At 47.9% G+C, this 21008-nt stretch overlaps 1 protein-coding gene across 5 annotated transcripts in view; it reads left to right on the forward strand.

The window, feature by feature from the left end:
* The window catches only part of AUTS2 (activator of transcription and developmental regulator AUTS2), a 1157636-nt gene that overhangs the window by 495140 nt on the left and 641488 nt on the right, over positions 1-21008 (forward strand). For all 5 annotated transcript variants that reach the window (XM_075564998.1, XM_075565001.1, XM_075565000.1 and 2 more), the window contains exon 4: positions 11464-11499. In XM_075564998.1, coding sequence (XP_075421113.1) covers positions 11464-11499 — 36 coding nt within the window. The remainder of the gene's footprint in view (positions 1-11463; positions 11500-21008) is intronic.

Below are 21008 nucleotides of genomic sequence, written 5' to 3' on the forward strand. Positions count from 1 at the left end.
ACCAGTAAGCATGCTGACGTGAAGGGGAGTCATGGGATGTTTGAGTATTCATGATGAACTCACGCGGCCAGCGAGCCACACGGCTTTTGAATCACACGGAATGTCATCACAGAGAAAGCTGTCATAACGTAAGGGCTGAGCTTAACCACGTACAGTGAGTACACGCCAGACCAAGCCGAAAACGACGCCTCGTCATGGGCATCGTGAGGAACAAACCACAGTTTACATAGCAGTTTGGCTATTTAGTGTCTGGGTGATCTTGGACAAGAAATGTGACTCGTCTGAGGTTTTCAGTTCTTTATTGGTCAAAGGATGGTCTTACGGATCTATGAAAGAGGAATTACTTGGTAGAATGCATTTGGATCTCTTAACACGGTTCTGGGAACATTGTCAGTGCTCCAATACAGAGCCTTCGGGGCATTTCTTTGGCTTCATCCACAGGGCTTTCCATAACATTTATCATGATTTCTCTTCCTTTCAGTGCCCCTTTAGAACGTAAGGTCTTGTTGGCAGGGCCTCTGTCCATTATGACAGACTCCTTGCCTCCTCCCACATACAATCGTCTTCTCAGAAGTCGTTCTTCAATGGTCTATCCTGGCGTGGGGTCTTCAGACTTCCCCAGTGGAATCCTGCTGCTGCCACAGGGAAGTGCTTGGCTGCTGGAAACAGCTACTCCCAGGGAGAACGCTAGGGCAGGTGGCTTCTGAACGATCCACATCCTCGGAGATCTAATGGAGCAGTTCAACTCCATCCTTTCGGGTGGTGGAAAGTCGGAGTGGGCTCAAAGGTAGTGCATGTATTCCTTCCTCACCCTTACTTACCCTCACCTACACAAGCATTCCCCTACGTGTATTGATTTTCTTTCTCAGTTAGAGTTCAGGTAGGTGCACTTACTCTTCGACTTTGTGACTTCTCTGGCCTCTGGCCGGTGAGATTTTTTTTTTCTACACAAATAGTTCCTATGGCTTCTCAATGACTTCATCTCCTGTTTCTTGTCTCTTTTGTTCCACGCACGTGACGCATCAGGACTTGATTTTCTTCCTTTTATTTATTTATTTTAGGGGTGGCTCTCACAACTCTTGTAACAATCCATACATCAATTGTACCAAGCATATTTGTACATATATTGCCATCATTCTTTTCTGGATGTTTACGTTCTATTGAGCCCTTGGTGTCCGTTCCTCTTTTCTCCCTCCTTCCCCCTCCACCCTAGTGATCCCTTGATAAGCTATAAATTATTATTATTTTCATATCTTACACCAACTGCTGTCTCCCTTCCCCCATGGTTTCTGTTGTTTGTCCCCCTGGAGGGGTGTGTGTGTGTGTGTGTGTGTGGTTATGGGTCGATCATATGTGATTGGTTCCCCGTGCCTCCCCTCACTTTCTCCCTACCCTTCTCGTATTACTATTCCTATTTCCGTTCTTGGAGTCCATGTGCCGTGAGCTCTTATCTGTATCTGTGCACGTGCTCTGGTGTAGTCCACCATGAAAGGCAGCACTGGGGTCATGAGAGGGGGAGACAGAGACTTGATTTTCAAAGAGCCAGTGCTTACCATTGGTCTTGGGTTTGGGTCCGGGATGGAGTTCACACTCTTGAGGATTTTGCCAAGAGCCATCACAGACAAGGTTTCCTCTTCTTCCCTGCCCTCTGCGTCCCAGTCCTTGCCCCCTGGTCCCTCGGGAACCTCTGCCCTTTCCTATAATAGCATGCACTTTTAAATATGTGTGCCTTTTATTTTCGTTTCCTTTTGCCAGATTACTGTGTCTGGCAAGCCCTTCCCTAAGTAAGCACCTTTAGACTTTCTTCACGTGGGTATAGGCGTGTGAGGCTGCCTGGTTTCTCTCTGAAAGGGTTTTAGATTGCGTTTTTCCTTTGCGAAGATGTGCACTGTTAATGCTTTGTAAATGTTCCAGACCATCATGGAGTTGAAACATTTAAGAAAACAGATAAACAGGATTACATTTCAGTTAGGCTCATGCTAAGTATTCTTGAATCTTACTGCTGTAGCTGGTTATTCTGTTGACTGTGATCACGGTGGAGGTATTTCTGTGCCTCTTTTTGAATCACCTCTTCTTCTACCCCCAATGAACTCTAGGTTTTGTGTTTTATTGATGTATCTCCCTATCCTGCCCTATCTACCTTTATCCATCTATTCAATCCTCCCTTCTGTCCAAATCCTTATTGAGATTTTACTATGTGCTCTGTTCCACTAGCTAGCCTTGAAAAAGAAATACGTGTAGGCCACACCATCTGTGAGCTTCTCTGTCATTGTATTTGAGATGAAAATCTAAGTCAGGCTTGTTGAGGACTCTTGATCATATGTTCCTCCCTCTCTTTCCTGTTGTTTTGTCTTGTTTTTCATCTATGGCTATTTTTTCTTCACCAACGGTTTGCTTTTGTCTTTTCATCTTTGTGTCTCTTTCACTGAGTGTTTCAGTGGACAATACAAGTGTATCAAATGCCTCTTAGGTGCCAGGCATCCTTCTGGGTACTTGCGATCCAGTGGTAAACAGGATGGGGTCTAGGACCTTGTGAAGAGTCCATTTAAGTGGGAGGTGACCATGAGCCTGCGAAGAAGAAAATACAATGATTTCTGATTCAACCAATTAAACAATCACAAAGGGCAGAAGGCTGCGCTTGGCTGCTTTCACAGGATGTGTGGAGGCTTTCCTTTGTAGCTGACACCTGAGCTGAGATCCTAGTAAGATGGAGGAGGAAGCCCTCTGAAGATTGGGATAGAAGGAGCTAGAAGCACAGATAGTTGAAGTTGAGAGGACAAAGACCTGTGTGACAAGCGTAGGGTGACCAGCCACCAGCCATGACAACAGTAGCCTCCAGCCCATGGGTGCAGGTGTGATCAGGAATGGAGGCACAATATTCACACTGAAGTTTTCACTCTGCCTTTTTAAAACTGAATTAGGGTCGGCGAAGATGAGACCAAGAGTAGGGACAGAGAGATCGGCCAGTAGGTCTTGGATGTAGGTGAGAGGCTATGTTGTAGGGTGCTGTCCAGTCAGCTCTGACCCGTAGCAACACTCCACTGCACAGAACAAAGCACTACAGCACACCCCTGGGTCATCGTTACGACCGTTCCTATACCCGAGCCCATTGATGCAGCTTCGGGGTCAGCCCGTCTCATCAAGGGCCTTTCTCCTTGTTGCCGGCCCTCCTCTTACCAAACATGACCTCGAGTGGATAGTAACAAAGGCATGAGTGGCCTTTGAGGTCGGAGTTGACCTAATACTGGAGCTTTTGATAGTCTCTCCCGCCCCCCCCCCCCAAGTCAATGACTCCACGTTTACCTGAACACCCTCTGTAGCCAGACGCTCATTTCCCATTCACGTACAGTTTGTGTCTCTTGTTGATTTGGGAGTCCTGGTGGCATTGTGGGCCAGGCATTGAGCCATGAGCCAGCTTCTTGAAAGACTGAATGCCCTGTGCTGTAGGCCCTGTGCTGTAGGCCCTGTGCTACAGGCCCTTGTGTGTCGGAATGGACTCGGTGCTAGCAAGGGGAGTTGTGGGTGATTTTACCTGAGCGATTTTTATCCCCACCTCCGGGGGGAGTTGAAATTCCTTGTCATCGTGCTTGCTCTGAAAACACCACAGGAAATCCACACAGGAGCTCATTCTATGAGCCTTACAGGAAATGCCCGTGGCCCTGTGGTTCCCAGCGGGATTTTATTTCTTAACTTCCTTTCCCAGGTGAGAAAGCCAGGCAAGGAGGTGGGTGGCTCTCAGACATGACTGATGACTGGGAAGAATCTGAGCATACTCTTTATGAAGACCCCAAGGGTCGACACACTCCTCCTTCACACAGGCCGGAGTACACTCTGGCCCATGCGCTGTGCTGGTTGGCTGGCCTCGCTCTGTGTAGGTGTACACTGGATGGTGCACATCTACCTTAGTGGAGAACCAGGTTTGAAATCCCTCCGCGTAGGTAAGTTGTTGAAAGAGAAATGTGAGCTTCGAGTTTAAGAGTAACCTCTAGGATAGCCTCGTGACAGAGGGGGCCAGAAAGGCAGGTGTGGGGCTCTTTGTGGGGGCGGGGGGTCAGAAAGGAGAGGCTATCTGAACATTTAATGACGATCCGCTTGTACACTTGACTGACAGCAGTCACATTTGCTCTCCTGGAAAATGTCTTTCAACTGCACACCCCATTATGGCTGCCGCAGCCTGTGGAACCGCGCCCTGTGGAGCCGGCGCTCTTCTTTGCAGCATAATGAGATCGAGGTGGGGAATTTGCAGAGATTGCTGGAACAGTAGTCAAATCTGCAAAGAAAACAGCAGAGTGGACAGACCATATTAAACAGAAGATGGCTTGAAATGAGCCCAGGAATTGCAAGTCCACTGTCCAGTTCCTCCTCTTAGCTTGCTCTGTCTTCTGCAAACCTGGAAACACGTTCTCCCACCCTACCTGTTTTCCCAGCCCCTCGAGAGCTTTCCGTTCTCTCTACTGCATTAAAACACACGAATGGATTTCTCTCTGGGCTACTTGAAGAACTGAGAGTGAAGCCCTTTGTGTTCTTCAAAAAGAATGAAAGAAAGAAAGAAAAAGAATTTGTCTAATCACATAGCTCACAAAGAAGGTGTTCTTCTGCATCCTGCTTTGCTAAGCGCAACTAGAGTGGTCAATACGTAGGCGTGGCCACCCAGAGTGCACAGTGTGGTCTCTGCCCATCGAAGGAAAGAACATGGAATCAAAAATTAAGGAAACAATCAACCCAGTGGACCAGTGGAACACACACAGCAGCGTCTACACCTGAGACCAGAAGAACTGGATGGTAAAGGACCCCGTGGAAAATCCCCGAATCCAGTGGGAGAAACAGAACGCGTGGCATGAAGCAGACCCGGCTTATCGGTCAGATGGTGACGGTTGGGACTCTCGGGCTTAGTCACTGTGACGTCTGGAACTGCACCCACATCTCTGGCAAGATAATCCAGCCTTTGAGTTCACAAGGGCAGCCTTCACCCAAAGACAGCGTTCGGAGGACCGGGGAAGAAGGAAAACTGGTAACAGGAAGCGTAGGGAGGAGGTGGGATACAGTGACGCTGCCTAGATAAGATTGGTGGATGCAGTGAACCAAATGTGTGTCTCTGTGAGTCCCTGTGAAACTGAGACCCGCCCTGTGAACTTTTAACTAATCCACCATAAAAAAGTTCAGCGACAAAAAAGTGGGTGAAGGGAGACGTCAGACAGTAAGTGTAAGACATGAAAACATAATAATAATTTATACATTGTCAAGGGTTCGTGAGGAAGGGAGAGTGGGGAGGGAGGGGAAAATGAGGAGCTGATGCCAAGGGCTCAAATAGAAAGAAAATGTGTTGAGAATGATGATGGCAACAAATGTACAAATGTGCTTGACGCAATGGACGTGTGTATGGATTGTGCTAAGAGTTGTATGAGCCCCCAGTAAAATGAATAAAAAAAAAACCAGTTCAGCGACAATAAAAAAGCATATTTTCCCTAAAAATGGGTGTATGGCGTCATTTCAAATGTTGAATCCCAAAGAGGAATTTGTTGGTTGATTGGTTGTTATCGTTGATGCTTTATGTTTGCAACACCCTTGGGCTTTTCAAGTCTCGGGTCGACTCCGCCCGTATTCGGCACTCTATGATTGCTCCTGTTCCAGGAGCAGGAAACATGGAGACCTTCCTTGATCTCTCTCTCAATGCCTCCACCTGAAGAAAGCACGCCAGCAGATGGTTGTGTCCGGTTGGGAATCACCGTCCATCCACTGCCCATGGCCTTTCGCCTCTTCTGTCTGCCTCTGCTCTAAAAGGAGAGAGGTGTACCAACCCACCAGAAACGTACACTTTAAACCTTAACCATGCCGTGTTTAGTTACGGACTTAGATTAGGCAGACACAATGGAGACACTTTCCTGGGTGTGTGATTCCCCTTCTGATATGAACCCCTCTGTGCTTTGATGGCATGCTGGGTCCCGCGGCCAGTCTCGGAACCCCTGTTCCATGGCCTCCATTGGTGGAGGCCACGTTGGTGACCAGGGTTAGTGTCCCCTGAATACAAGTCAGAATTTGGGGCTGTAGAGAAGGCCAAGATGGTGTTTCTTTCTTTTTGTTCAGTTTTCTTTATTAATAAAAGATCATTTTGGGGGGAGGGCTCTTAAAACTCTTGTAGCAATCCATACATCAAATTTATCAAGCATATTTATAAATATGTTGCCGTCATTCTTTTCTAAATATGTACTTTCTTTCTTTTTTTTTTAATTTTAACAATTTATTGGGGCTCATACAATTCTTATCACAGTTCATACATATACATACATCAATTGTATAGAGCACATCTGTACAGTCTTTGCCCTAATCATTTTTTTCTCCTCTTTTCTTTTTTTACATTTTATTAGGGACTCATACAACTCTTACCACCATCCATACATATACATACATCAATTGTATAAAGCACATCCATACATTCCCCGCCCCAATCATTCTCAAGGCATTTGCTCTCCACTTAAGCCCCTTGCATCAGGTCCTCTTTTTTTTTCCCCTCCCTCCCCTTTCCCCCCTCCCTCATGTGCCCTTGGTAATTTATACATCGTTATTTTGTCATATCTTGCCCTATCCGGAGTCTCCCTTCCCCCCTTCTCTGCTGTCCCTCTCCCAGGGAAGAGGTCACATGTGGATCCTTGTAATCAGTTCCCCCTTTCCAACCCACTCACCCTTCACTCTCCCAACATCGTCCCTCACACCCTTGGTCCTGAAGGTATCATCCACCCTGGATTCCCTGTACCTCCAGCCCTCATATGTACCAGTGTACAGCCTCTGTCCTATCCAGCCCTGCAAGGTAGAATTCGGATCATGGTAGTTGGGGGGAGGAAGCATCCAGGATCTGGGGGAAAGCTGTGTTCTTCATCGGTACCACTTCGCACCCCAATTAACCCATCTCCTCTCCTAAACGCCTCCATGAGGGGATCTCCATTGGCCGACACTTGGGCCTTGGGTCTCCACTCTGCACTTCCCCCTTCATTCAATATGGTATATATTTTCTATTGAGCCCTTGGTGTCAGCTCCTCTTTTCTCCCCCCACCCATGACCCCTTGATAAATTATAAATTATTATTATTTTCTTATCTTACACCAACTGCTCTCTCCTTTCCCCCATGGTTTCTCTGGTTCATCCCTCAGGAGGGGGTTGTATGGTTATGTGTCGATCATTGCGATCAGTTCCCCCTTCCTGCCCTCCCCTTCCCCCTACCCTTCTGGCATTGTTTTCCCATTCCTATGCCTGGATTCTGTGTGTCGTGCTCTCTTATCTTTTATCTACATCTGTGTACATGCTCCAGTCTAACCCGCAGTGAAAGGCAGTACGTGGGTCATGATAGTGGGGGGTCAGGGAGCCTCAAGGAACCAGAGGGATAGTGTGTGTTTCATGGTGCTACACTGTGCCTTGGGTTGACTCTTCCCTTCCCGGTGACCCCTCTGTGAGGGGATGTCCGGTTGCCTGCAGATGGTCTTTTTGTTGATTTTTGAACTTCAGTTCCAGCCCCGCAGCCATGATGAAATGTGCAGACAAGCGGCCAATGAAAGCATGTTGGAGGAATAAGTAGAAAGGGAAGAAGAGAGTGTCATTACCGTGGACATTTAGGGGAGAGGTTCGAAGGCCTTCGTCCCTAGTGTTCGTCCACATCCAGAAATCACACGTAATGTCTCAAATCTCTCTTCCTCTACAGAGGGGTGAGGGGCAGGGAGAATACCTCTTGGTTGGGCTAAGCTGGAGATGCTGCGATTCTAAGATGCATTCTAGCATACATTGACACACCAGTGGGTCATGGGTATGTGGAAGGCTCGCCTGTCGGGGGGCGGGGGGTGAGGTGGTGGGGGGGACAGGAATGGGGCTTGTTCTTAGTCAGGGCCCTTAAATGCTTTGTTGCATTATGTTAATTCCTCGGCAGCGCAATCAAATTCATGTCGTAATTAAAGCTGTCAGTTGGAAGGCAAGCCAATCGCCACGAAAACACAGCATACCAAATGAAGTGAAATGATTCTGCGTGTAGCTATGCAATGCTTCGCCAGGCATGAAATTAAATAAGTAATTTGATGTTGACATCAGAAATTGAAATGATACCCAGTGTTCCCTCATTCAGTCAGACCTGCATAAACAATCGCCTGGACAAACGTGCACAACAAAAGGCCCCCTCCTCGACCCCGCTCCCTCCGTAATGTACAATATATATGCAAAATGAGCCTGCCGCGGGCCGAGAGCCCTCATTCTCTGTGATCTGCCACCTGATGGGTAGATGGGGGTGAGGAAGGGGGCGTGGCAGGACCCTTCTCCTCCCTCCTGGGGTACAAGGCATTTGCATGAAGGGGGTACAGAGCCAATAGGCACCCATCCTCTGGTCTCTTGGGGTCATTGGCTCTACATGGAGTGCACACACCCCCCGCCCCAGGGGCCCGGCCACAGCCTGCTGGAGACCCGGCTTGGCTTGTCCTTCCCCTGCCGTTCCCTGCAAGACTGTGAGTGGGGAGGACAACAGGTGACGCTGTCATGTGGCGCCTGGCTGGCAAGAGGAGCCGTCGCCATGACGACTGTGACTTTCCCCACATACTGCTTAAGGGAATCAAGACTGTAGTACAATTAAAAGACGCCCATACATAGATGAACACATATATATGCATGTTGTTTTTTTTTCCCCCGTTACATCAGCCAAGTCGGTGGGCAAGACCCATTGCCAGGGCGCATGCACCCCCAGGACGTTTTGCCCTGGGAACCCGGTTTAGGAATGGATTCCCAGGGGCACGCTGCCCTTGCTATGGAGGAGGTCCTTGCAGCCCTGTGAAATGGCAGTTTGCAATTGCAGGAAGATTCACCTGGTTGTCTTCTAGGAGATGCTGCGTTCACGGGGGAGCCCTGGTGACGTCATGGTCATGCATTGGGCTCCTAACCTGAAAGTCAGCATTTCAAAGCCACCAGCTGCTCCATGGAGAAAGAAGAGGCTTTCTCCTCCAATAAAGCGCTGTCAATGCTGAAACCCACAGGGGCCGTTCTGCCCTGTCCCATAGGGTTGCTGAGTCAGAGTTGACGGGATGGCAGTGAGTTGGTTCCCCCAACGCCCTCTGGTGAAATTCACTAGAGCGGTTCTCAACCTGTGGGTCGAGACCCCATTGGAGGGTCAAACGACCCTTTCATAGGGGTCCCCCAATTCATAACAGTAGCAAGATTACAGTGATGAAGTAGCAACAGAAGTAGTTTTATAGTTGGGGGTCACCACCACATGAGGAACTGCATGAAAGGGTTACGGCAGGAGGACGGCGGAGAACCGCTGCTCTAGAGGCTTTTTTTTTTTTTTAATTTTTCACCTGTGAACACCATCCACTCATTCCTTTGGGTATAGATTAGTTCAGCAAAGGCCTCCGGAAGCATTCCATGTGCTCCGCTCTTTGCTATGGTCGGGCATGCAGCAATGCTAAGCCAGGTGGCCCCTCCCGTCTGCAGAGTCAGGCAAGGCCTGGGCCACAGAGGAGCTGCAGGTTAATGGCACTACTGGGCGGACAGGGTGGAGGGTCGTCTGCTGCGTATTCTCATTAGCTGCTGATGAGTTTGCCAAGATCAAGGTGACCCCAGGCACAATAGGACCACACAGTGCTCTTGCAACTCAGTTGGTCAGTCAGCCTGCTGGGACCCAGAGAGAGTATTCATTGATTGATTTTCAGAAATGGATCATCAGCTCTTTCTTCCAAGCCCTTCTTAGTCTGGAAGCGCTCCATAAACCCATTCGGCCTCATAGCACAATTCAAGCCTCCACCCACAAAAGGTGGTAGCTGGCCATGAGGTCCATTGGCTGGGAATGGAGCCCAGGTCTCCTGCATGGAAGGGGAGGATGCTGTCAGACAACCAACCACCAAGAGCTCATGATTCGAGTCTCATCTCAGAGGGAAGATAAAATATGACCCAAGGCCAGCAGGCTGAAGGCTGACCCAACACCATCCATCTTTGCCACCCATACCTATTTATGACTTCTTTTATCCACAGAGGAGCCCTGGTGCCTAGTGCTGGTGCGATGGGCGGTTCATGGCAAGGAAGCTATTCAGAAACAGCAGCTACTGGGAGGGAGAGGGGGGCGGGGCTGAAGAGCCCCTCCCTCAGAAACCGACAGGGGCTGTTCTTCTACTCTCAGTACTATCGCGTCACTGTGAGTCAGAATCGACTCCGATGGCAGGGAGTTTGCTTTGGGGAGTTTGTTGGGTTTTTATCCACCTGCCATGGTTCCTCTGATGAGTTCTGGGGGATCGCATGTTGCCACCAGCCTTTCAGATACCAGGAGCAGGGTCATCCACAGTGGACTGGCTTCCGTGGAATTTCCAGGCTGAGACACACTAGAAAGAATGAACAGGCAATCGGTCCACTTCCGAAAAATGAGCCACGGAAAGCCTTAGGAACAGCATCGGGCCATGGTGTGATCCATCTCGGGAAGATGAGCTCTGCAGGTTGGGATGGGGCTCAAAATACGACTTGGGAAGAGCTGCCTCCTCAAAGTAGAATTGGCCTCAACGTGGGGATAGAGCAAAGCATTGGAAACCTGCTGAGCGATGGGGCAGGGCTCAACATTTGAAGGAGGAGGATGCTGGGGGCAAAAAAAAAAAACTCCCAATAAACAACCAACAAACAATCATGTGTAAGGAGAGGTTTTTCAGGGGACAAAGACAGGTTTAAAGTGTGTTTGAAAACCACCCCTCCCCCACCACCGTGTTGCTTGTTTTCTCCAAGAACTGAATTGCTTCCAGATGATTTCTCTCCCTCGGCAGTCTGTGAGCCAGAAACCCCGCAGCCCACGGGGACAGTTGCTGTGACTCAAGCCTTTGCAGGAACTGGGCTTCTCCCAGCCTCCCTTTGCCCCCACATTCCCTGCATTTTAGACAACTAATTGTGTTTACCAAATGTCTCGGTATTTTTTTTTTTTTTTTTGGCTTCCAAAAGCGCCCTGTGTGTACTAACCAGTGCCTACAGGGAGTAAGCTGGCAAGTAGGTCATCCGCTGGAAAAGTCATCCAAACCCAGTGGGCATTTTATTTTCAAGTCCAGCGGGCCTCTTCCTCTCGTCTGCCCCTCTGCGGCCACACCCCGTAGTAGCAGGAGACCGGGCCACTGAATGTCAGCAAGCGGGGGAGGCTGGCTGACGCGTGCCTGTTTAGTCTCAGCGCAGGGCGCAACGCCATCATTAATTCATTACTCAGCTGCCTGTCAAATAAATTGGCAATTACATCCACCGCAGAAGCCTGGAATTCAGTAAATAGCACGTTAGCATCTCCGAGTTGTTGAGAGATGTAAAGGGGGAAATTAAGCTACACGGTGCTTGTATCAGTAGCAGATGACAAGGGGCAGATGACACTGGTGATGTGCTGTCGTGAGAAACGCCTGCGCGGGGCTGGTAATGAGCTGTGTGGTTTGGAACGTGTTAAAAACCATGGCTGATTTTCCACTTTCTCTCTGTGCTTTCTTACAGAGTTCGGCTTCTTCCGGCTTGAGGACAGGCTACTTCGTAAGTCTATACCTACCTCCTCCACACGTGTCTGACCCTGACATTGCTTAACCCCTCCCGTGAACACTCATTCGGCTGCCAAAACTACTAAGACATCCGCTCTTAGTCCCAAAGAGCAGCCCTGTGCCTCCTTTGACAACGAATGGGTCTCTTGCTGGGCCCTCAGGGCCACACACTAGAGGCACATGCATGCCTGGTTCCCAGTGCACGGTACACCTGTTTACCTGACGGTGGAAGGCGGTGGGGTCAGCTCCGTGAGGGTACAGGGTATCTGATTGGCTTGTGTCGCCTTTCCTCCATAGCCTTTGTTAACAAGATGGCCACGGAGGATGGAATTCAGAGGCCGCGCTCAGCTAGGTAGTGGACTTCCAAGATCACCGGGAGAGCCTATGTACCGGGAAGAGTTATTTCTTTCCATCTGAATGAGGGCCCATGTGTTCTTGGGTAACTCCCCTCATGGTCCTGGTAGGGGTAGTAGTCCTGAGGCTCTCTTTGAACTTCACAAGACTTCTCATTTTAAGAAACACAGGGCAATCAGCTTATTCTTGAGCTTGCCTTAGTCTCCTGTCCTTCGAGAGGAGGAGGGTTGGGGATCTCCCCTCATCCGGGATTAGCCCAGTAGTGCCCATTCTCAGAAAGTGTGTCGCCTGATCTCCTTGGTGTGTAGTCAGATGATATGTTTTTGCTCTGAAAAGGAATGACTGGGGTCCAGAGTTTTGCGCATCCTTCCTTCCATCCAAAGTGCTAATTACCCCAGTTGTCTTCTGCCCACCCCTACCCCCACCCATCGATTTAACACATATTGTCTCAGGGAATCGGATGTCTTTTCCAAATTTGGCCAACTGACATGTTCTAGATGTGGATAATTGTTTTATCCCCCTTCCCAAACCTCATTTTGATGCCAAGAGGTGCAAAAAGGGTTGGGGTGTGTTTCCTACTAGTCTGAACCCCCGGCATTCCCTCCTCCCAGCTCCTACTGACTGGGGCTGGACTAGTCCTACCTCCAGAAACACACAGGGCATGTGCAGGCCCCTGCTTCAGCCATCAGAGTAGCCGATGCGGTCTGTCTGTCATGGCTGTACACAGGCTGGATGTGGGCTGAAGATGTCCGCGGGGATAGGCAAAGATTAGCAAGGTCTCTCCTCCGCTCACTAGCTCAGCGGTCCCACTCCCTCGCTCGCTTCAGCAGAAACAAGGCCAGAGCCTAGTCCTTAGCCCTCGAGCCCCTTCTGCTAGAGGGAGAACATTCTGGAGCTTGGTGTATTGGGTTTGGTTCATCTGGAGAAGAGAATGCCACTGCTGAGGACACGGAAGGGAGGCTTTCCCGGGGCCCCGAATCCCTTCGCGTTTCCAGAATTGCTTCATTTCCTTCCCTAATAATGCCTTCTTATGAGTTCAGAGTCTGTGTGGATCTAGGATGACTCGCCTTTGCGTTGTGTTTTTGGTTTGTTTTGTTTTGTTTTCTTACTTATGCGACGTGGGATGAGTGTCGAAGCCTTCTCCTTGTTTTGGTAACGTGGCTCTTAAGAAGGAGCCGGGCTTATGTGAAAAAACCTGTCCTTTTATTAGCTGACATGGAGAAGATGCATACCAGATGTCCGGGCCACTCTCGGCTATGACAAAAATGCCTTGCTCGAAATGTGTTTCCAATAACCCGATTATTATGTTATCAAAGTGCAAAATCCGCGATCCTGTGGCCAAGTCCTCCTCCATAAAAAAAACCAACCATCTCTGTTTCAACATCCCTTCCAAAGTGCCACATCTAATCCTCCTAAGTGCTTGTGTTCAAGATGCGGCCAGCTTCACTCCCTCACAAGGCCAAGGACACGGGGGACTCGCTCGCCGCGTTCCCCCAGATGGCTCATGCCAGCATGCTTCCCTGGCGCTGGGCTTGTGGTCTGTCTCGAGCGAGACCCCTTTTCCCCTCTGCCAGGTAAGTTGGGCGGTGCTGTTTTGACGCACTCCATCTCTTTGCACTTTGGATAGAGCTCATCAGAGATCTGCAGAGCCAAGGAGCGGCCCAGGCCAGTGAAGCACTGGTGAGCTCAGGTTTGAGAAAAAAATATATATATCAGGTGCTTCGGGGGTTCCTCCGGAGACCGTGTCCAGAGTTTCGAAGACAGCATCTCTGCCTACTTCCTGGATGCACCGCTTTTGGTGATTTTTTCAGTTGAATCTCAAATAGGTTATGTAATGTCTCTAAGTGAGTTTCCATATCCATGCCAACCTCGTGGGGCGGTGGGTGTTAAATGAAATCGCATAATCAACAGCCGTAACACAGCCCTGGAAGCTCGCTGCTGGCCATTAGCACCTCTTCGTGTGTGAGGGTAGGTCAGGTCAACTGGGTCTCTTTGGGTGGCTGTGCAGTGTGGTGGCCATAGAGGCGCCGCCCCAAATTCGTGGAACACAAGTCGGTGTTATCATGTGTGCATCGAGGCTGAGGAGGGTTTCATTCCCATGGTCATCGTGTTGTAGCTTCTTTGGGGGCCCGAGTGCGCCATGTGCGCTCAGCTCTGTGCCGATCCAGTGGATATTTGAACGCAAGGCAAATGCGGTGTCCATTCCCTGTGATCTGCAGTGATCATCTGGATGTGGGAAGCAGGGGCCCAAGGGGCGGGCCACGTGTTGCCATTTCCCCCTTTTATTCGTGTCTCCAGGTCATGTAGAGTCTCCCTGAGACGAAGAAGCACGCAAGCCATTGACAGGCTTGGAGTGACAATGAGGTTGAGGTGATAGGTTCGGGAAGACCTTTCTCTGACACCAGAAAGAAAGAGTCCTGCCTTGGGACTTTTGACCTTGGAACCTGAATAAAGTACCTGCCCGTGGGGGTAGCATGCCAAAAGCAGAATGGACACCTAGTGGCCAGTAAAGTAGTGTCATCGCAGGAAAAGGCTGGGCTCTGTCACTGGATACACTGGCCTCCAGGTCCCAGGAGTCTGGAGTTGCTGTCGGTTTGCCTTACATTCCAGGCCAGGTCTAAATAAACCCTGGTTTGATGGGAGGACAGCCTTCCTTCTTTGCGACGGTCTGTCCTCTTCTCCAGCTTTCTCTAGACGCGGAGCTAACTGTCTCTGGCTCCCTGCTCCATCTCGCTTACATGTTACTTTGGAAAACGCGAGTGGTCTTTTTGCTTCTTCTCTTTTCTTATTGGTTCTCAGCTGGTGATTTCCAGTTTCTTCACGCGGATCATTCTAGTAATAAACCTACTTCGAAGCCGTCATGCAAAGACACGCCCATGTCCTTTAGAGATCAAACCTAGCACCTTACACAGCGCAGCGGAATTGTATAGCACGCATGGTCTTAGGATGTGATGTGCATCTTAAGATGGGATGGGTTCCCGGGCATCACCTGTGGTGATCACGCTGGGTAACAGGCAGAACCACGAAGACCATACCCACTGCCATCGAGTTGATTCCATCTCAGACTGACCCTCCAGGACAGAGTAGGGGACTCTGCGTTTGTTTTCACAGGAGCAGATGGCCGCCTCTTTGTCCCACAAAGAGCTGGCTGGTGAATTTGAACCACCAGCCTTGCAGTTAGCAGCCCATTGGCTGTCCCACTGCGACATCGGGGGTATTTGCAAAATGTTGACCTGTGGCCCCAGTCTTACCAACGTCACAACGAGAATGATTTCTTGTCCCCTTTCTAAAGTTGTCTGATGACAGATCCCTGAAATACACCCTCTCTGTCCCCCGCCTTGTAATTTTTGGGATTTCTCAAACTGATTGGTGACATCACTGTTGTTTCTTTGAAAATCTCCAAGTAGATTTTACTGTAAGGTGAGAGAAGAATGCGTTTCCTTAAAAGATTGAACATTATTTTAAAAAGAAAAGAGAATGGATTATTTAGAAGGTTTTTTCTTTAAACAGATACCTCTGCCTTTTGGCCTCTCAGTTAGGACCCAGCACCTTCGCAGTAGGGTCCTCCTCTAAGTGATGGGGATTGTAGATGTGAAAAAGCACAGCCTTTCCTTCAGGGAGTTTAGAGTGTACCTTAAAGCCAGATAAGGAGCTCTGGTGGCCATGGCTTAGGCTGCTCACTGCAAGGCTCACAGTTAGAAACCACCAGTCACTCCACAGCGGAAAGACGAGGCTTTCCACTCCTGTCAAGAGGGACAGTTTCCAAGACCCACAGGGGCAGTTGTGCCCAGTCAAGTCGGGTCACCCAAATCGGAATGGGCTCAACCGCGGGGAGTTGAAGCCAGTCACTCACCTGCCTTTGTGATGCCTGTATGATTTCTGACCCATTTTGTTTTTCCTCCAGAGAAAGGGTAGGACGGTTTATGTTTCTGTGGGTTGTGACTTGATAGGAGAGGGTGCAGCAACTTGTCCTTGCAAGCTCACAAACACCCTCTTCCTCTGGTCCTTATTGGGGATCGTGGAAGAAGATTCTTCAAGGACTCGTTTATACATTTTGAATATTCATATCACAAGTAAATGCAGTGTCGTATGATGCCCATATCTCCCAAAGGCAGACGACCAGTTGACACAGTGGCTGGAACGGGGGTTCAACCTTAGCAGCTAGCGTGAGAATGACCCAGGACCAGGCAGCATTTCCTTCTGTCATGCGGGGGGCCACTGGTGGGCCAGGATCCACTAGGTGGTACGTAACAACAGCAAACCAAGTGCTGGCCGTGAGTGACTTAGCAACACGTCTCCACTCTTGTACGTTTCCAATTGGAATCTCTATCAGGGACCTTCTGTCATTACTGGGGCGTGTGGACTCATTCAAAAAGATTGAGTTGGAACAAAACATACTAGGCGGAGCATTCCGTTTAAATCATAAAGATGGATGAAATATTTACTTTCACTTCCTCTTAAGGAATAAGCTGGTAAGCTGCAGGGATATAGAGTCAAATTTGATTCAAGTCACACGGAGACGCCTTATGGGAGGATTAAGCCTGACGGAGCACTTGGGGACTAGCTCGTTGTTGTTCAGTGTCATTGACTCCATTCTGACTCAGCAACATCGAATCTGTTCTGACTCAGCAGCCCTAAATCCCACAGAACAACTCTGCTCCCCCCCGCCCTCCCCCCGCCGTGTCCTGGCCCCGCCTCATCATGGTTTTCACCTTGGAGTCCCTGGTTCCAGCCACTGGGTCCGTCCATCTTGTCAAGAGTCTTCCTCGTCTTTGCTGCCCCCTTACTTTACCAAGCCTGAGGCCCTTCTCCAGAGACTGGTCTCTCCTGATAACATGTCCAGAGGGCACAAGACAAAGTCCTGTCACCTTTGCTTCTTAGGAGCTCGGTGACTGGACTTCTCCCAAGACTGTCTGGTCAGATTGGCTAGCTGGTGCAGGCTTCTGTTGTACAGACCCTGATGGTGGCGTTGATTCTCCACAGGTTAAGAAAGGATGGAGCAGAGTTGGAGGCAGGGAGGGGACAGAGACAGGAGCACGGAGGTACTGTTATAAATGTGTGCAGGTGGTATAAATGTGTGCAGGTGGTTTGGTGGCAGCGTGCTCTGGAAAAGACTAGTACTTGGAGTGAGGAGTGTTGGCTGATGGCAGGGAATGTGGGATCCATCTGAGAAGGGCATTGGGTTGAGGGGGATTCCGTGCTTTATAACCGGGCTGGGTTTAGTACCCAGTTAAATATTGGATGCGAAAGAAATCATCCCAGGGATTCATGATGGTGATGCTCTTTCCTGAATATCGGGATCCCAGGAGGGGCACGTCTGGTTTTAGGCAGGTCATTTGCTTATAAGGCAGAGTTTGGTAGGCAACAATTTGGGTGTATGTCGCTGAACAAAACATCGTCACCGGCATTAAGCTTTGTATTCGTTATACTAAGTACGGTAATACTTGGTAAGAACTTCCATATGCCCTTGAAATCCAAGCTCACACGTAGCACAAAAGACCCACGCAATCTCATTGTGTGCTGTGCCAGCGTGTCTCCTCACGGGTACGACTCTGACCTCGAAGCCTTCCCCTGCGCACACAGCATCACCGCCAGGCTTTGTTATGGAACATTTCAATCACCCCAAAGAACACCTGGTTGCCATGGGAATACCTTGAAGCCCACCACCCAATGTGAAATCGGGCCATCACCAGTACTTTGAAAGCTATCTGTGTGTACTGAGCGGAACCATGTGGCCAATGAAATCAGTTGTCCTTCCTCGTAGACATCTGCCCTGTCCTTCCTCGGGGCAAAACGTCTCCAGCTTTGTAAACTGTCACCTCGATGGTGCTTGTCTCCTTTAAAGTAACACAACCCGAATCTACATGAAAGGTGCTGTCGGTTAAGGGTGGAATACTGTGGATGTTCAGAATTAATTTTGGTGATACTGGAGCGTGATTTATACCAGACCAGGTGTCTGCGTTCTGAAACGATTTCCTACAGAGGCACAGAGAAACGATCTAATTTCAAGAGCCTTGAACTGAACATTGCCTTTTTCCCATTTTCCTTTCCAGCGCTCATCCTTTTTGATTATATTTTGTTATGACAAAATTTCCTAACACTCCCATTTGGGGAATAGATCAGAGAGCTATCTGTCACATGTACCCTGATTTAGTGCACATTACAGATGAAATCCTGGTGGGTAGACCAGTCTCAGAAACATTTACCGAAGCCCCGAATGGGATGGTTTTACTTGCATGCCTTGTAGAGGTGGTCTTCGGCCTCTCGCCATTTGGGGTTTTAGCTTTTCCATTCTGTACAAGGGAATCAAAGACTTTGATCAATAGATGAATCTGAAAAGGAAGGATCACTTGGTGTCTTGACGTCTACTTCTTTTCCCTGTTCCTTCTCTCTCCTTTCTTCCTCCTGCTTCTCCTCCTGTTTCTGTGAGGTTGGCCACCTATATACCCAACTCCTTGTCCATTTCGAGGCATGGCCCTCCCACCAGAGCCACGAACTAACCAATCCCTTGGAAGACACTGCTGTTCATACTAGGCTACAGTTCACTTCATTTGCTTAGTCTACTGACCAATCCCTGCCTCTGCTGCATGGCAATCACTAGGCAAACTCTAGCCAGGGTTCAGACAGAATGCATCAAACCCCAGTTGTGTCTAGAAATGTCAATCTACCTTAACAAAAGTAACAAAACTAGGGCAAAGGAAATTCCATGGGGCTTTTAGGGGACCAATTCTCAGGGTGTTTATCCCAAGAGCTGAGGCAGAGGGCCACACAAAGGGACTCATTTCACCATCATGCCACCTAAGCACAAAGGTAGAGGGCTGTAGGGATCTTCTGTATCATAGCTGCTAGGTCTGATTGGTCATAAAGATGATTCAGTAAAAACTTTCTTACAGTACATGGACATCCCAGGGGGAACAGAGAGGTCACCACCATGGGATTCTAGAAATCATTTTATCCCCATTTTTTACTTGGTTTTTTTTTTTTTTTTGCACTTACTGTTGGAGATGTGCAAATCTCAGAAAGGTTGAATTTACTGATCAATACTTAGACCAAAGGAGCCACGGGTGAGGATGAACTCCGAGGAAGACTTTGAACCCCCATAGAAGCTTTATTTTGAAGGGCGTAGGATGCCTAATGGGGGGTAATCAAGGGCAATGTATCAGCGAGGAATTACTAAACCTGAATGAAGACCACACATAATGGTGGGACAAGAGGAAAGAACCAGGAGGCAAAGGACATTTATAGAATCTAAATACAGACATTTACATGTGTAAATATATTTATATATAATAGGAGGGAAATAGATCTTGTACTTACCATATATACCTGAGTATAAGCTGAGTTTTTCAGCTGATTATTTATGCAGTTTTTGTGGTAAAATTAGGTGCCTTGGCTGATATTTAGGTTGGCTTATACTCGAGTATATATGGCATATCTACATGTTAAGAAGTAAGGTAGCAAATGGGTATCGGGCCTCTAATCAAGTACTCCCTCAACACAAGAACGCTTTGTTCTAATAATCTGGCATTCTGTGATACTTACTTTCCTGACACGATTGCTGAAGACAAAATAGGTGCATAAGCAAATGTGATGAAAGCTGATGGTGCCTAGCTATCAAAAGATATAGTGTCTGGGTCTTAAAGGCTTGAAGATAAACAAGCGGCCATCTAGCTGAGAAGCAACAAAGCCCACATGGAAGAAGCACACCAGACTGTGTGATCATGAGGTGTCAATGGGATAAAGTATCATGCATCTAAAACACAGAACAAAATCATACCAATGTCAATTGGGGGGGGGAGGATGAGGAGTGGAGACCCAAAGCCCATCAGTGGACAATTGGACATCCCTGTACAGAAGAATCACAAGGAAGAGATGACCCAGTCAGGATGCAGTATAGCACCGATGAAACACACAACTTTCCTCTAGTCCTTTAATGCTTCCTTCCCCTAATATTATGACCTCAATTCTACTTTACAAATTGGATTAGATTACAACATGCACATGACTACAGATAAGAGCCCACAACACAGGGAATCTGGGATAGATAAATCCCGCAGGGCCAACAAGGAGGATAAGGGGAAGGTAGGGAGAGATAGGGGGAATCAACCACAAGGATCAACATAGAACCCCCTCCCAAGGGGATGAACTACAGAAAAGTAGGTGAAGAGTGACAGAGGACGATGTAAGATTTGAAAATAATAATCTATAACTTATCAAGGGTTCATGAGGGAGGGAAGGTAGGGGACGGAGCTGATACCGAGGGATCAAGTAAACAGAAAATGCTTTGAAAATAATGGTGGCAACAAATGTACAAATGTACTTGACACAATGGATGGATGGATTATGATAAGAAATGTAAGAGCCCCCAGTAAAAATTTTTAATAAAAAAATTAAACTTTCAAATTAAAGATTTAACTTGCCTTGGGGTTTTTACTGGCTACCAGTCACAATCCTTTAGATCAGAGAACTAGTTTTTTTTGTTGAACTGTGTATTTTAAAATGTATTATGTGTGTGCATGTATTAGTGTATATATATATGTATTTATGTTTATAAATACACAATATATACATGTTTGTGTAGATACACATGTAAATATACACATTTATACATATACAAATCCTTTGACGGGGAATCAATTTTGACTCATAGAGTCCCTATAGGACCGAGTAGAACTGCCCCTTTGGGTTTCTGAGGCTGTGAATCTTTATGGGAGCCGGCAGCCTCATCTTTCTTCTCTAAAGCAACTGGTGGATTCAAACTACTGACTTTGTGGCTAACAGCTCAAGGTGTATCCACCAGGGCTCCTGTACATATACATATGTAAATCTAGATGCATACATATATACTAGATTTTATTTACATCTACCTATATCTAGTACATACTTATATGCTAGATCTATGTTTATACATATAGATTTATATTTATGCACTAGGTATAAACATGTTACAGTTATTTCTGGTATATAAAATATACCATGTTATATTTTAGATTGTATGTTATTTTTATGTGTTACATATTATCATATGTTAGCTATAATATATCTTAATAGATATATGTGTACACACATTTTATATATGAACACATATACATTTTATATATTAATATGCATACACACGCATAGGTATATGCATACATTTACATATGTGTG

Source organism: Tenrec ecaudatus, chromosome 12 (genome assembly GCF_050624435.1).
Source record: "Tenrec ecaudatus isolate mTenEca1 chromosome 12, mTenEca1.hap1, whole genome shotgun sequence".
In the NCBI taxonomy this organism is placed as follows: domain Eukaryota; kingdom Metazoa; phylum Chordata; class Mammalia; order Afrosoricida; family Tenrecidae; genus Tenrec; species Tenrec ecaudatus.